We start from the raw sequence: 16,022 nt of genomic DNA on the forward strand, positions 1-16,022 counted from the left end.
AGGCCATGAACATGTGATCTTTCTGGAGTTTGCTGTTTTCCAGATATTTGCATGAAGATTTCAGCATTTTAAAAGGCATTTAAATGACATTCTAAACATGATAATGCATTTCACCTAGTCTAAAATATGAAACGGTTTGATTTGATGTAGTAATTTAAGATACATTTGGCATATAAAAGCAAAGTCAGGGACTATCCCGTGCTATCATTGAATCCCATAGTTTAGCACCTGTTGCCATTTTTGTTGAGGTATCTGAACAAAAAGACCACACTCGCCTAGTTTAAACATTGTTTGCATGTCATGGATCTTATAACAGAGCTTTTCTTGATTGTTTTTTGTTGTTTTTCACTACTTTCTGAAACAAGCAAAAGTACAGATTATTGTATAAAAAGACTTGTTTTGGTATAATAATGGTGTTATGTCAGAATGTTTTGCTAGTGCAGAGAATAAAATGTCCCTGTTTGGCACTTAACTGCAAAACCAGAATGAATCATCAAGAAAAGCCGATGTCTTAATAAGAAATAATGTGAAAAATGTGGTAATATTTGACTTGACTCAGTCTAAACTAATGAAATGTCAACCTGCTTTTACAGGTAGAATGGCAGATTGGAGATTACTCTGAACACAATAACTATCATAGCTGCACTGAACTTGCAAAATGTACACCTGGCATGCATTGTTTTCAATAAAGATTGAAGCATTCTAACATCTACAAACACATGGAGCATGAACCTCCATACATCCTGATGTTGAACTAAATAATGCAAATATTCAGGCCATGTTAAACCTTATAAGAGCATTTTCAACATTGAGAGATTATGGGTATGCTCCGTTTGACCAAATCATTTGGCCACCTGAAACTACATGAAGAGACTAAATGTGCAGCCAAGTTGTAGCAGGTTTCATACTATATCTGTATAGTATACTTTTAAAGATCCACTGCCACTAAATATATCTGAAAGGTTATTATTTGCAATTGTCTCACTCTGTGTGTCTATAATTAGTAAGTCACTTTTGGGTGAATTATTACAACATTTCCCATAATCAGATGAAATTATGACGGTACCATTAGGATATATTGTTTGTTCACTGACTAAATAACTAGCAAGAAAGTTGTAAGTACTGTACAGTAGTGATGTATGCATTGTATATATATATAAACATATATATATATATATATATATATATATATATATATATATATATATATATATATATATATATATATATATATATATATATATATATATATATATATATATATATATATATATGCAATTTAGCTAGTAAATACAGATAGACTATTGCGTATGTATGTGAGTATGCTGTAAACGACTAATTCCACATTCCCTTTGGTAGTTGTTTTTTAAATGAACATAGCACAATCTCATGAAAGTTCCAAAAGTAAAGATATGCATAGATATGTTTAACAATTTCTGCATTTGTTAGTTTTATTATTTCGTTTTATTAGTTTTATTTTCATTCAGTCAATGAATGGTATTCTTCTGTTTCTTACATTTGATGTAACCCCACTGGTCTTGTGTGATATTTGTTCTTGAAATACAGGACAGATAGGGCCGTCAACAAGGTGACACCTTGTAACTCTTGAGATAAATGCTAAAACCTTGCTGCCTATTTGAGAAAATGATCTCAATTATGTCTGATAAGCAGCAAAACTACCGTAATGATGTAATGATTTAAAAATGGTACGTTGAGCTATTCGATAAAAAAGAAAAGGAGCTGAGAGAGAGAAAACAATGGCAGGGAAAACCTACAGAGCCAAGAGCCTTGGCTCTGTAGGGTTATAGAGTCAGTTGGATCGGATCAGATATTCTCAGGATGATGGCAAATCCTGCTACTTGCTACTTGTGGAAAAGGATTGGTTTGGCCAAGCCTGCCAGGATCTTTGGCACATGCACTGAGATTATCTCGGCAATCATCTCTGGAAAGCTGACCTTGGTGGGCAGAGACTGGGCCTGGATAAACAGATCAAATGTAAACTGCTGGAGTTTCCTCACGATCTGGTTGTTGGAGAGATGGACAGAGACAATACACAGTTATAATTCTGTCACTTCAAATTAACATTTGGAAACGGCGCCACTCCAAAATGTTTAAGACGTCACCTCATTTCACCTTTATAATTTTGTCCTGGCAGGCTAATGTATTTCGGCAGTTGCGCCTTCATCAGAGAATCAAGAGATGTGCCAAAGCCATCGTTTTTATGCAAATGCATAACTGATAATTACAATTGCCTGTTTGAGGGTGGTACATAGTGGTATTCAAGCAATTGTTACTATATATACAAATACATATACAAATACACAGATCAGCACAATAAACTCGACAAATGGCATTTAGGTATTCATGATGACGTATGAAATTTGAGATATGTTGGCGCAATTAGTTACTTCCTAATGCACAATAAAGCTTACAAAAATAGATGCATTGGGGTATGGAAAATAAACATCTGGATAGAAAGATTGTGATTGAACAAGTTTGGGAAACCCTAGTCTAAACAATGAGTTCTCATTCAGGTTATTCTTGTAGACTATATGGCCAAGCTGTCATGTGTATGGTCATGTATATTCTCCTACATTCAGTCGCAATCTTTCTATCCAGACGTTCATTTTTTATACCCCAAAGCATCTATTATTGTGCACTAGGAAGTAATTAATTGCAAGAAAATATCTCAAATTTCCTACATCATCATGAATACCTAAAAGCTATTTGTTGAGTTTATTGTGCTGATCTGTGTATTTGTGCTGTATATTTGTATATGTATTTCTATATATATTTTTAACAATTGTTTGTTGACTAATGTTTTGAATACCACTATGCACTGCACTCACACAGGTACGGCATTTGTAATTATCACCAAGGCACTTGCGTAAAGAACGATGGCTTTGGCACATCTCTTGATGCTCTGATGAAGGCATAACTGCCGAAAACGTGAAATGAGGTGACGTCTCACAAAAGAGGAATGCCGTCGTGTCCCAATGTTCTTGAACTTGGGATTTCATTTGAAGTCATTGTCGTATATGGCAGAGCACTCAGCGAATAAGGTGAGATAGCACACCTGTTACCCACTCCATTACAATACTGTCACATTCTCAGTTTTTGTTTAGTTAAACATGACAAATTTAGACTTATCACTTAGATAAAATATGTCATTAAATCTTGGTACTGTAATTTAAGATTGTCATTAAGGCTCTTAGCTTGATACATTCTAAGATAACAGAATATATCAAATAAAGTTATTGAGGATGCACATTGTCTCTCACCGGTTGGAGGGAATCCATGAGGCGGGTGAGCTGATAGAACCTCTGAGAGCAGTTGGACTTCCTTCCATAGTTAATGACACGATCAAGTTCATTGATGTAGGTCAGCCGCAATTCATCAAAGTACTTCTGACTCTTAAGACCATCGACTGGAACTGCGAAGGAGACAAGCAACGTTATTGTTGTTTTGTCCACAATATTACATTTCTGTTGCTCAACTATTGATAATACAGTGTTTGGTTTTATAAATCAAAAGCTTTCTCTGATTGTACTGGATCATTTTGACAGTATTATGAAAATGGCTTAGACTAGGACATTGCTTGCAAATCAATTTAATGAAAAAAGAAATACACCATGTGAGGCTCTCTACATTATTTTAATGGACCTGCCAACATTGGGCTGGGCAGCAACACTCACTGATGCTGAAGAGGAGCAGGGCCTTCATGCAGAGGAACTCTTCCTGAGTGACTTGCAGCAGGACAAACTGCTGGGAGAGGTGTCTCATCCGTATACAGTGCTCAAACATGCTGGAGATGTGCATCCGATGGCTGGGGACGAGAGAGAATCATATCAAATCAAATTGTATTTGTCACATGTGCAGATACAACAGGTGTACCGTGAAATGCTTACTTACAAGCCCTTAACCAACAATGCAGTTCAAGAAATAGTTATTAAAATATTTACTAAATAAACTAAAGTTAAAAAAAAAAAATAATAATCTAAAAGTAACACAAGAAAATGACATAACGAGGCTATATACAGAGGGTACCGGTATGTGCGGGTGTACAGGTTAGTCGAGGTAATTTGTAAAGTGACTATGCAAAGACAATAAACGGGGGGGGTCAATGTAAATAGTCCGGCTGGCCATTTGATTACTTGTTCAGCAGTCTAATGGCTTGGGGGTAGAAGCTGTTAAGGAGCCTTTTGGTCCTAGACTTGGCACTCTGGTACTGCTTACCATGCGGTAGCAGAGAGAACAGTCTATGACTTGGGTGACTGGAGTCTTTGACAATTTGTTGGGCCTTCCTCTGACACCGCCTAATATATAGGTCCTGGATGTCAGGAAGCTTGGCCTAAATGATGTACCGGACCATATGCACTACCCTCTGTAGCGCCTTACGGTCAGATTCCGAGCAGTTGCCATACCAGGCGTTGTTGCAACCGGTCAAGATGTTCTCGATGGTGCAGCTGTAGAACCTTTTGAGGATCTGGGGAGCCATGCCAAATATTTTCAGTCTCCTGAGGGGGGAAAGGTGTTGTCGTTCTCTGTTCACAACTGTCTTGGTGTGTTTGGACCATGATAGTTTGTTGGTGATGTAGACACTAAGGAACTTGAAACTCCTGACCCACTCCATTTCAGTCCCTTTGATGTTAATTGGTGTGTGTGTGGCCCTCCTTTTCCCATAGTCCATGATCAGATCCTTTGTCTTGCTCACATTGAGGGAGAGGTTGTTGTCCTGGCACCACACTGCCAGGTCTCTGACCTCCTCCCTATAGGCTGTCTCATCGTTGTCGGTGATCAGGCCTAACACTGTTGTGTCGTCAGTAAACTTAATGATTGTGTTGGAGTCATGCTTGGCCACGCAGTCATGGGTGAACAGGGAGTACAGGAGGAGACTAAGCATGCACCCCTGAGGGGCCCCAGTGTTGAGGATCAGCGTGGCAAATGTGTTGTTGCCTACCCTTACCACCTGGCGGCGGCCCGTCAGGAAGTCCAGGATCCAATTGCAGTGGGAGGTGTTTAGTCCCAGGGTCCTTAGCTTAGTGATGAGCTTTGTGGGCACTATGGTGTTGAACACTGAGCTGTAGTCAATGAACAGCATTCTCACATAGGTGGTCCTTTTGTCCAGGTGGGAAAGGGCATGATGGTGTTGATGTGAGCCATGACCAGCCTTTCAATGCACTTCATGGCTACCAATGTCAGTGCTACGGGGCGGTAATCATTTAAGCAGGTTACCTTCGCTTTCTTGGTCACAGGGACTATGTTGGTCTGTTTGAAACATGTAGGTATTATAGACTCGATCAGGGAGAGGTTGAAAATGTCCGTGAAGGCACTTGCCAGTTGGTCTGCGCCTGCTTTGATTACACATCCTGGTAATCCGTCTAGCCTCGCTGCTTTGTGAATGTTGACCTGTTTAAAGGTCTTTCTCACATCGGCTATGGAGAGCATGATCACAGTCGTCCGGAACAGCTGGTGCTCTCATGCATGCTTCAGTGTTGCTTGCCTCGAAGCTAGCATAAAAGGCATTTAGCTCATCTGGTAGGCTTGCGTCTCTGGGCAGCTCGCAGCTGGGTTTCCCTTTGTAGTCTGTAATTGTTTTTTAAGCCCTGCCACATCCAATGAGCATCAAAGCCAGTGTTGTAGGATTAAATATTAGTCCTGTGTTGACGCTTTGCCTGTTTGATGGTTCGTCTGAGGGCATAGCGGGATGCCATATAAGCATCTGGATTAGTGTCCCGCTCCTTGAAACGGCAGCTATAGTCCTGTAGCGTAGCATCCGTGTCATCTAACCACTTCCGTGTCATCTAACCACTTCTAACCACTTCCATATTGAGTGAGTCACTGGTACTTCCTCCTTTAGTTTTAGCTTGTAAGCGGGAATCAGTAGAATAGACTTATGGTCAGATTTGCCAAATGGAGGGCGGGGAGAGCTTTGTATGCATCTCCATGTGTCGAGTAAAGGTGGTCTAGAGTTTTTTTCTTCTTCTGGTTGCACATGTAACATGCTGACAGAAATGATGTAAAACATGTTTAAGTTTGCCTGCATTAAAGTCCCCGGCCACTAGGAGCGCTGTTTCTGGATGAGCATTTTCTGGTTTGCTTATGATCTTAATAGAGCTCATTGAATGCGGTCTTAGTGCCAGCAACGGTTTGTAGTGGTAAATAGACGGCTACGAATAACATAAATGAGAACTCTCTTGGTAGATAGTGTGGTCTACAGCTTATCATGAGGTATTCTACCTCAGGCGAGCAATATCTCGAGACTTCGTTAATACTAGACATCACGCACCAGCAGTTATTGACAAATAGACACACACCCTCATCACTCGTCTTACCAGACGTAGCTGCTCTGTCCTGACGATGCAAGGAGCAGCCAGCCAGCTCTATATTATCCGTGTCATCGTTCAGCCGCGTCTCGGTGAAACATAAGATATTACAGTTTTTAATGTCCCGTTGGTAGGATAGCCTTAATCGTAGATAATCCAGTTTGTTTTCCAATGATTGCACGTTGGCAAATAATACGCAGGGTAGAGGTGGTTTAACTACTCGTCTGCAAATTCTTACAAGGCACGACAAAGCAGTATATCCTTTGCGTTCGGACTGAATACAGAAAAATCTGCGTCCAGATCGAGGTGAGTAATCACTGTTCTGATGTCCAGAAGCTCTTTTCGGTCATAAGAGACAGTAGCAGCAACATTATGTACAAATTGAATTATTAACCATGCGGGGGAAAAAATATAAAAAATAGCAGTTAGTTAGGAGCCTGTAAAACCATCCAATCTGGCACCATTATTGGAAGAGAGGAGGGAGTGGGGCAGTGAGGGTCAGGGTGAGATACAGTATAAAGAGAATGAGCCAATGAAAAATCAGAGCGGGGTTGGGGAGTTTATCGGGAATATATTAAGAGAGGGATAATCTGTGAGCGTGTTGTTGTGAGAGATATAGATAGAGGGAGCAAATAGATGAGAGAGTAAGAGAGTGAGACCTTTATGTGAAACTGTTGCAATGATTACAATTGCCCAGCGGGCAAAGCTGGATGAAATCTGTTTATAATGATGTCATTTCAACTAGTTTTGCCTGCTGGGTTGTGTATGGTCTGATAATACAGGATCACAGTGATTGGTACTGAATGCTGCGTAGGATTATTTTCAAACAAACTGAAAATGTGACCTGATTACATTATTTTCTATGATGACATTGTACATCTAATGTATAAATAATTTACAGACATAGTTCACAGGAATAGACGCTAATATACTTAATATATAATATATGCTACATGGATCACTAACCAGTTTTCTATCCAACCTTTTATTGTGAGTAAAGTACATATTGGGATAAAAAAAATGTCATGACAGGCCTGATGGAAACAGAACATTCTTTGGTAAACTTTCCACACTAGACAAGGTGGGATCTTTTTGTGTCGGTAAAATTAATTATGCGATAAATGTCGGTGGAAATGCTTTAATGCGCAAATATTGATATAATAATATCATATCAAAGTAAACTTGGGAGTCATGACCATCAACGCTTGGCTGCCATTTGACAAATAAAAATAATCTCGCTCTTTTGTCCATAATAATCTCATGTAAGATATTGATTAGAGTGCACGTGCCAATACCATAATGGGCACACGCTATATAATACAAACATTTTTGTGAGAAAACCATGAATAGAGTTGAAAATGTGTTGGTATTTTTTATTTGGTACATGGGATTTAACCGCAAAACCTATTTTATGTGCACTACGTCATCACGCACAGACTTTTATCTGCAACAAGTCAATCTGATGGAAACACATCTCTGCTGGGAAAATGCTAGCTAATGATAATAAGGGTGCTTTAGTTGTAACATTTACAGTATATTAGCAATAATAAAATATTTAATTTACCTCATGGCAGGGTAATAATATCTCCACAATGTTCTGCACTGCACCTCAGTAATGGCTATTGTGGCAAAATCCCAGGAACTTTCAATAAATGCCCTGTTTTTCCAGAAATCCTGGTTGGAGGAGGGTTTCCGATTTCCTGCTTATTCCCTCCTAATTCTGGGAATCCTACAACCTTGATTTTGGGAAAACTAGAGAATTGATTGAAAGTTCCCAGAATTACGCAACCCTAGTAATGACACTTTAAATACCATTGAACTACCTTAGTCACTTATAATACTTACATACTCCGTAATATTCAGATTTGAACTAAATAGCACTACTTCTCTTAAAACCAGCACCATAGGTGATGTAATGCTGAAAAAATGGAATCTTCCTCAGGACTTATCATGTGACTAAAGAACACCAAATAAGGAAATTAAATATAAATGTTACTGAAAGCCAGGCTTGTAAGCCCGTGTGCACATGGAATTCTAGACATATCGGTGAGAGAGAGACAGAGAGAGCGAGAGGCAAGTAGAGAGAGAGAAAGAGCGAGAGAAAATGAGAGCGACAGGGACAAGGAGCAAGACAGACATAGAGGGAACAAAATTGGCATCTGCCGTACTTATGACAGACAGAAGCCACTGGAGGAAATCTTCACCAACATAATGGGACAACACTGAGTTGTGGCCCTGGGGGTAATAAGATAATATCACAGAAATAATTGAATTCAGTATCACATAGCTGCACATACTCATTGAAAACAAGGTCTGGGGCGAAGTAGAGCATTCTGGCATTGACATTTTTGTAGGACCTCCATCCCAAGCCGAACACCATCACCCCCATCCATGAATGCTGGATTACTGTCATCTGGTCATCCACATGCAGATTCCGAAAACCTGAGAAGAAAATGAAAAACCACATGGAAATGGATTATTATCAAAACATGTCTCTGATGAATTCTTAATGCCTTCACTACCTGCAAATTGCAGCAATGCCATTGCAAACTTGTTATAAATTCAAATAGGACATCTTCAAGGACCACATGGAAGTAGGTTTTGTATGATTCTTCTATTCCAGTACTGTACCTGGCATGCCTTTGGCCCACTTGACCACTTTGACCAGTTGGCGCTCCCCAAGTTCGTTGAGGCTGGTGAGCAGCACTGCAGCTGAGTCCGGCTGGCAATGGTCATGTCCCGCATTAACCACCTCTGGCTCGATGGACTCCAAGATGTTGAGGAACACCAGCTGGGAATGGAAGGTCAGGCCGGACTGGGGAGAGACACACTGGATGGCATCAGTGGGGCCTTGGGTAGGCAGATCCTCCTCCGGGCTCTTCAGCTGTCCAATCTTCTTCAGTTTACGTGCTACATATGGTCAAGAAATGGAACATGGATGAGTAATGGTAGAAGAATAGTGTAATATCTGATGTAGCTGTTAACAATTGCCAAATCCATGATACAACTGTACATAAATGACAGTTCAGATTGTGAGGGAAATTAGCAATATACAGTTGAAGTCGGAAGTTTACATACACCTTAGCCAAATACATTTAAACTCAGTTTTTCACAATTCCTGACATTTAATCAGAGTAAAAATTATCTGTCTTAGGTCAGTTAGGATAGCCACTTTATTTTAAGAATGTGAAATGTCAGAAGAATAGTTGAGAGTATTATTTATTTCAGATTTGATTTCTTTCATCACATTCCCAGTGGATCAGAAGTTGACATACACTCAATTAGTATTTGGTAGCATTGCCTTTAAATTGTTTAACTTTGGTCAAACGTTTAGGGTAGCCTTCCACAAGCGTCCCACAATAAGTTGTGTGGATATTGGCCCATTCCTCCTGACAGAGCTGGTGCAACTGAGTCAGGTTTGTAGGCCTCCTTGCTCACACTCTTTTTCAGTTCTGCCCACATATTTTCTATTGGATTGAGGTCAAGGCTTTGCGATGGCCACTCCAATACCTTGACTTTGTTTTGTGTCCTTAAGCAATTTTGACACAACTTTGGAAGTATGCTTGGGGTCATTGTTCATTTGGAAGAGCCATTTGCGACCAAGCTTTAACTTCCTGACTGATGTCTTGAGATGTTGCTTCAATATATCCACATAATTTTCCTTCCTCATGACGCCATATATTTTGTGAAGTGCACCAGGCCCTCCTGCAGCAAAACACCCCCACAACATGATGCTGCCACCCCCGTGCTTCACAGTTGGGATGGTGTTCTTTGGTTTGCAAGCCTCCCCCTTTTTTCTCAAAACATAACGATGGTCATTATGGCCATCAGACCAGAGGACATTTCTCCAGAAAGTACCATCTTTGTCCCCATGTGCAGTTGAAAACCCTAGTCTGGCTTTTTTTATGGCGGTTTTTGAGCAGTGCCTTCTTCCTTGCTGAGAGGCCTTTCAGGGTATGTCAATATAGGACCCGTTTTACTGTGGATATAGATAATTTTGTACCTGTTTCCTCCAGCATCTTCACAAGGTCCTTTGCTGCTGTTCTGGGATTGATTTGCACTTTTCGCACCAAAGTACCTTCATCTCTAGGAGACAGAAAGCTTCTCCTTTCTGAGCGGTATGACGGCTACGTGGTCCCATGGTGTTCATACTTGCGTACTATTGTTTGTACAGATGAACATGGTACATTCAGGCGTTTGGAAATTGCTCCCATGGATGTACCAGACTTGTGGCGATCTACCATTTTTTGAGGCACTGAGTTTGAAGGTAGGCCTTGAAATACATAAACAGGTACACCTCCAATTGACTAAATTATGTCAATTAGCCTATCAGAAGTTTCTAAAGCCATGACATCATTTTCTGGAATTTTCCAAGCTGTTTAAAGGCACAGTCAACTTAGTGTATGTAAACTTCTGACCCACTGGAATTGTGATACAGTGAATTATAAGTGAAATAATCTGTCTGTAAACAATTGTTTGAAAAATGACTTGTGTCAAGCACAAAGTAGATGTCATAACCGACTTGCCAAAACTATAGTTTGTTTACAAGAAATTTGTGGAGTGGTTGAAAAATTAGTTTTAATGACTCCAACCTAAGTGTATGTAAACTTCCGACTCAAATGTACAACATCTGTAAGGTCCCTCAGTCAAGTATTGCATTTCAAGCACAAATTAAACTACAAAGACCAGCAAGCTTTTCGAAAGCCTCATAAAGAAGGGCAGTGATCAGACATTAAATATCTCTAAAATGTATGCTTTGGATTATGTTATAAACCACCCGGATGCATCAAAGATACATTTGTCCTTCTGAACTGAGCTGCAGGACAGGAATGAAACTGCTCAGGGATATTACCTGTAAAATAGTTAGAGTTCAAATGCAGTGATGGGAGAAAACTGAGGATGGATCAACAACATTGTACTGACTCCACAAAAATGACTTAAATGACATGGAAAAGAAAAATACAAATATACAAAATAAAAACCATGCATCTTTTATGCAACAAGGCACTAAAGTAATACTGCAAAAAAAATATGGAAAAGGAACAAAATATTTGGCCTAATGTTTGGGGCAAATCCAACGCATCACTGAGTAACTGCCTCCTTAGTTTCAAGCATGGTGGTGGCTGCATCATGCTATGGGTATGCTTGACATCGGCAAAGACTGGGGAGTTTTTTCAGGATAAAAAGAAACCAGATGGAGCTAAGCACACACAAAATCCTAGAGAAAAACCTGCTTCAGTCTGCTTTATAATAGACACAGGGAGTGGAATTCACCTTTCAGCAGGCCAATAACCTACAACACAAGGCCAAATCTACATTGGAGTTGCTTACCAAGAAGCCAGTAAATGTTCTTGAGTGGCTGCATGCAAACACAACAACAACTCCACTTTCTGGATCTGGGCCAACCTATTACAATCTTAGAATTGTGGTACACCACCATAGCTTAATATCGCTAAATAACAACATGGGTTGGTTTAATCATTTAAAGGTATCCATGACCATTTCAAACATATTTCCTAACTGTAAGCAAATGAATTGGCTATAACTCATTGATCCTGCTTTGTAACTAGACCTACCCCATCTAATTTACGTGCTAGCTAGCCTGTAAATAAAATAACATAGCTAGCTAGAAAGGGAAGTTTTTCTATCTAAATATATAATTTTCCTAAGATATTGTCGCTACACATGCCATAAAATCTGCTAAATATGTTTATGTGACCAATAACATTTGATTTGATTTGTAATTGCTTGACATGACATGTATTTTGGCCAATAGACATGCTCATTGTACACTGAACAAAAATATAAATACAACATGTAACAATGTCAACGATTTTACTGAGTTACAGTTCATAAAAATGTCAATTAAGGCAGCCCCCTGCACCTCTATGATTCAGAGGGGTTGGGTTAAATGCGGAAGACACACTTCAGTTGAATGTATTTAGTTGTACAACTGACTAGATACCCCCTTTCCCTTATAAGGGAGTCAGTCAATTGAAAATAAATTCAGTAGGCCCTTATATATAGATTTCACATGACTGGGCAGTCATGGGTGGGCCTGGGAGTGCATAGGCCCACCCACTTGGGAGCCAGCCCCAGCCAATCAGAAAAAAATGTTTTCCCACAAAGGGGCTTTATTGCAGACAGAAGTACTCCTTAGTTTCATCAGCTGTCTGGGTGGCTGGTCTCAGACGATCCCGTAGTTGAAGAAGCTGGACGTGGAGGTTCTGGGCTGGCGTGGTTACACGTGGTCTGAGGTTGTGAGGCCGGTTGGACATACTGCCAAATTCTCTAAAACGACGTTGTAGGAGGGTTATGGTAGAGAAATGAACATTAAATTATCTGGCAACAGCTCTGGTGGACATTCCTGCAGTCAGCATGCCAATTGCACACTCTTTCAAAACTTGAGACATCTGTGGCATTGCGTTGTATGACAAAACTTCACATTTTAGAGTGGCCTTGTATTGTCCCCTGCACACGGTGCACCTGTGTAATGATCATGCTGTTTAATCATCTTCTTTATATGCCACACCTGTCAGGTGGATGAATTATCTTGGCAAAGGAGAAATGCTCACTAACAGGGATGTAAACAAAGTTATGCACAACATTTTAGAGAAATAAGCTTTTTGTCCGTATGGAACATCTCTGGATGTTTTTTTCAGCTCATGAAACAACACATTACATGTTGCATTTATATTTTTGTTCAGTATAACTTAAAAAGAAAGAAAGAATGTGGTGTAATGCAAGGGTGAGAACAGACTGATGCACAGATGAGAGAGATGACGCAGAGGGGTGATACCTGACAAATGCAGGGGTGAGGGTTGAGGAGGAGGGTGCAGAATTGATACTTGACTAGAGGAGGTAGGGCCAGCTCCAGGCATAAACGACATAAGCGGCCACTAGCTTTAAAACTTCAACAATTTCTCTCCACCCCATGGCAAAATGTGTAGAATTGCAGGGTTAAAACTTGACTAGGTGAGGGGTCAGGTCTGAGGAGGAGGAATGATACAATTCCTAATATGTGTCGGTTCAATTCTGTTGATTTCACTTTGGCCAATACCCCATCCAAATCCGTGTGGTTCCTCCTTCTGAACAGACCAAATATGCAGCACAACATTTTCAAGATCCTAATACTTATAATAATATGGTAATTTTGCGTTAAAAGAGCAAGGATTTCCTTGTTACTAAAGCCAATTCTAAAATATAAATAAATAAACAAAATCTTGAAATATTACTGCAATTGTATTCTCACAATTTCGACTTGATTCTTGAAATGTTGATATTTTTAAGTATTATCCATACAAAACAATATATCATCTAAGTGCATCAGCATTTATTTATTTTCTGCTTAGCCCTAATACTCTTCAGTATAGAACGTATTCTACCACACTGCTGGAGGCTCCGCTCCGTTTCATTTTAAAAAATACGCTGGAGGTGAACAGAGGTCCTGTTTCCCCTAATGCGGATTTGAAATTTAAAGAAATTCAGGTTCAAGAATCACCTGTGGTAGAGGAAGGGAAAACATGAGAATAATTCAAGTTTAAACATAACAAAGTACGACGTACCAAGGGAGAGCATACTCTTGACAGGGGAGACTGTAATAAGATATGTCATACTGTAAGCTATAGTGAAAAGTCTACTTTTTAGTTTAATTATGATATAAGAGAGCTTAGAATTCCTTAAATGTGAGTGACATTATGGTATGGTACTGTGGTACTGCAGCTGCAATGGGGTTATGGTCCATTTCAATTCAGGGCCTTGATCCAACAAATCTAGTATCCGGAAGGTTCTGTGGCAAAACAGCATTCTTATCTGAAATGTGAAAATTAAGGTCTGGATTATTAGTTGTTTACGTTCCACATTCTGATCTTAAACATCTGCCATTATCTAATCTCATTTCAGGTTACTATGGAAGTGGAGAATGTTTTCATGTAAACAACAATTCCAGTTTTGCAATCATTTTGTGCAATACAACAGGAATAGAGTAAGAGACTAACAGGCTAGAACAGCGTGGTCTTCTAATAGGTACTGCCAAAATACAATCCCATTAAAAATACATTTGACCAGATGGGCCTCATCTGTTAGAGAAGCATGGGATAAATGAAAGACCATTGTATCTCTTACTCATCAAAATCTAATAATGTTATGTTCTTGTCCTAAATCATGTTGAATAAAATGAAGACCTCTCTTTGATGTACAGAACTCTGCTTTAATTGGCGCAATAATTTGTGTATGCATACGGTACAGTAGCGTACCCACAATCAACAACAAGCACCTAAACTGTGAGTCATTTGGATACGATCCGAAGTGAACTGCTAAAGATACAGACGGGCTAGGCAACGTATCTAAATATTATTTCTTAACTAACAATAAAACGACAACTTTATATACCAGGGAGGATGGAGATGGGAGGCTTTCCTTTCAGCTTCTGGCAGATGTTTGACTGTTGACGCCCTCCACTGAGAAACTGAACAGGTCTTATCCATGCCTGACGTGATACATCTCCTGCCCTAACTAAGTCAATCCGACTGAAATAATTATCACAAACAATCTGTGCCCTAACCAACAATCCTATGACTACAGTCACAGACTAGACAAGTATATAACCCACCATTCACTCAATCTAATTATTTCTGCCAGATAACACCACCACTCTGAAGTTGCTGAGCTCTAGGTTCACACTGTTATTTCAGCTGCCTCTATATGCTTGGCACCTGTGTAGGAGTGTGAGTGACAGAGAAATGCAAATAGTTGCTTCCTAACTATCTGATCAATAACCTATAGGCATTTCAAATACTCTAACTGAGTGGTAGGATACATTCTCGCTGCTTTTACAAAGTTTTGTTGAAGTCTAAGGTGAGAATAGTTTTCCTGTGCATAGTTACTTCTTGGGTCAGAAGTTTAGTTCAGGATAAGGGATTTGCTAATAAATGGGATCTTCACTCTGCTTCTCCACAGATCCCAGGCTTAAGAAGCCCCTGAAGGAAGGACTATTGATGTCCCTCAACATGTGGCGCATGCATAGTAGCTCTAACCTGGATACAATCATGAGAACTTGAGGCTTCATCTTCTCAGGCTTTGTGTTTGTGGCATTAAAGAGGGGTGTTATGCTTAAACCGTGCACAGTAATAATAATAACAGTCTTAGACACATTTGTCATGAATTAGAATAAATTAGCAACAATTATAATATTGCTCAGTGTGTGCCTCAACAGGCTTGGCCATCATTATCACCACTGGGTTAAGGCTCTGAGAACAATTTCAGTTCTAACTTGGCATACCGCTTTTATGAGCCCAGGCCCAGAATAGATCCATCCAGTAATGACATACATGTGAACACCTGTTTAAAACCTTCTCAGAGCCTATTCACATTAAATACATTATTGGAAGCATGGTGGAGAAATCATGGCATATTGATCCCCAAAACATATCATGTACTGCCAATACTTGAACAATGTTTAATCATAATCTAGCCAAGCCATGCATAGAAACCCAGCCACAGGACAGGAAGAAATGTATCTTGAATATTACCATAATTGTTCCAAATGCTTAAAAGACTACACATGGATGCAATTAGAGACAAATGTTCCACCAATAAAAAAAACATACCAGTTGTGGAAGATACAGTTGAAGTCGGAAGTTTACATACACTTAGGTTGGAGTCATTAAAACTCGTTTTTCAACCACTCCACAAATG

The 16,022-nt window shown here is 39.6% G+C and overlaps 1 protein-coding gene across 3 annotated transcripts in view; it reads right to left on the bottom strand.

Annotated features, from left to right (window-relative positions):
- Window positions 1–1,284: 1,284 nt before the first annotated feature.
- Window positions 1,285–16,022, bottom strand: part of LOC124008847 (androgen receptor-like) — a 43,206-nt gene continuing 28,468 nt past the window's right edge. For all 3 annotated transcript variants that reach the window (XM_046320447.1, XM_046320432.1, XM_046320439.1), the window contains 5 exons: window positions 8,958–9,236; window positions 8,624–8,768; window positions 3,696–3,826; window positions 3,282–3,433; window positions 1,285–2,021 (listed from right to left, as the gene is read on the bottom strand). In XM_046320447.1, the coding sequence (XP_046176403.1) occupies window positions 1,863–2,021; window positions 3,282–3,433; window positions 3,696–3,826; window positions 8,624–8,768; window positions 8,958–9,236 (866 nt within the window). In that variant the 3' untranslated portion in view covers window positions 1,285–1,862. The remainder of the gene's footprint in view (window positions 2,022–3,281; window positions 3,434–3,695; window positions 3,827–8,623; window positions 8,769–8,957; window positions 9,237–16,022) is intronic.

The sequence above is a fragment of the Oncorhynchus gorbuscha genome, linkage group LG02, assembly GCF_021184085.1.
Source record: "Oncorhynchus gorbuscha isolate QuinsamMale2020 ecotype Even-year linkage group LG02, OgorEven_v1.0, whole genome shotgun sequence".
In the NCBI taxonomy this organism is placed as follows: Eukaryota; Metazoa; Chordata; class Actinopteri; order Salmoniformes; family Salmonidae; genus Oncorhynchus; species Oncorhynchus gorbuscha.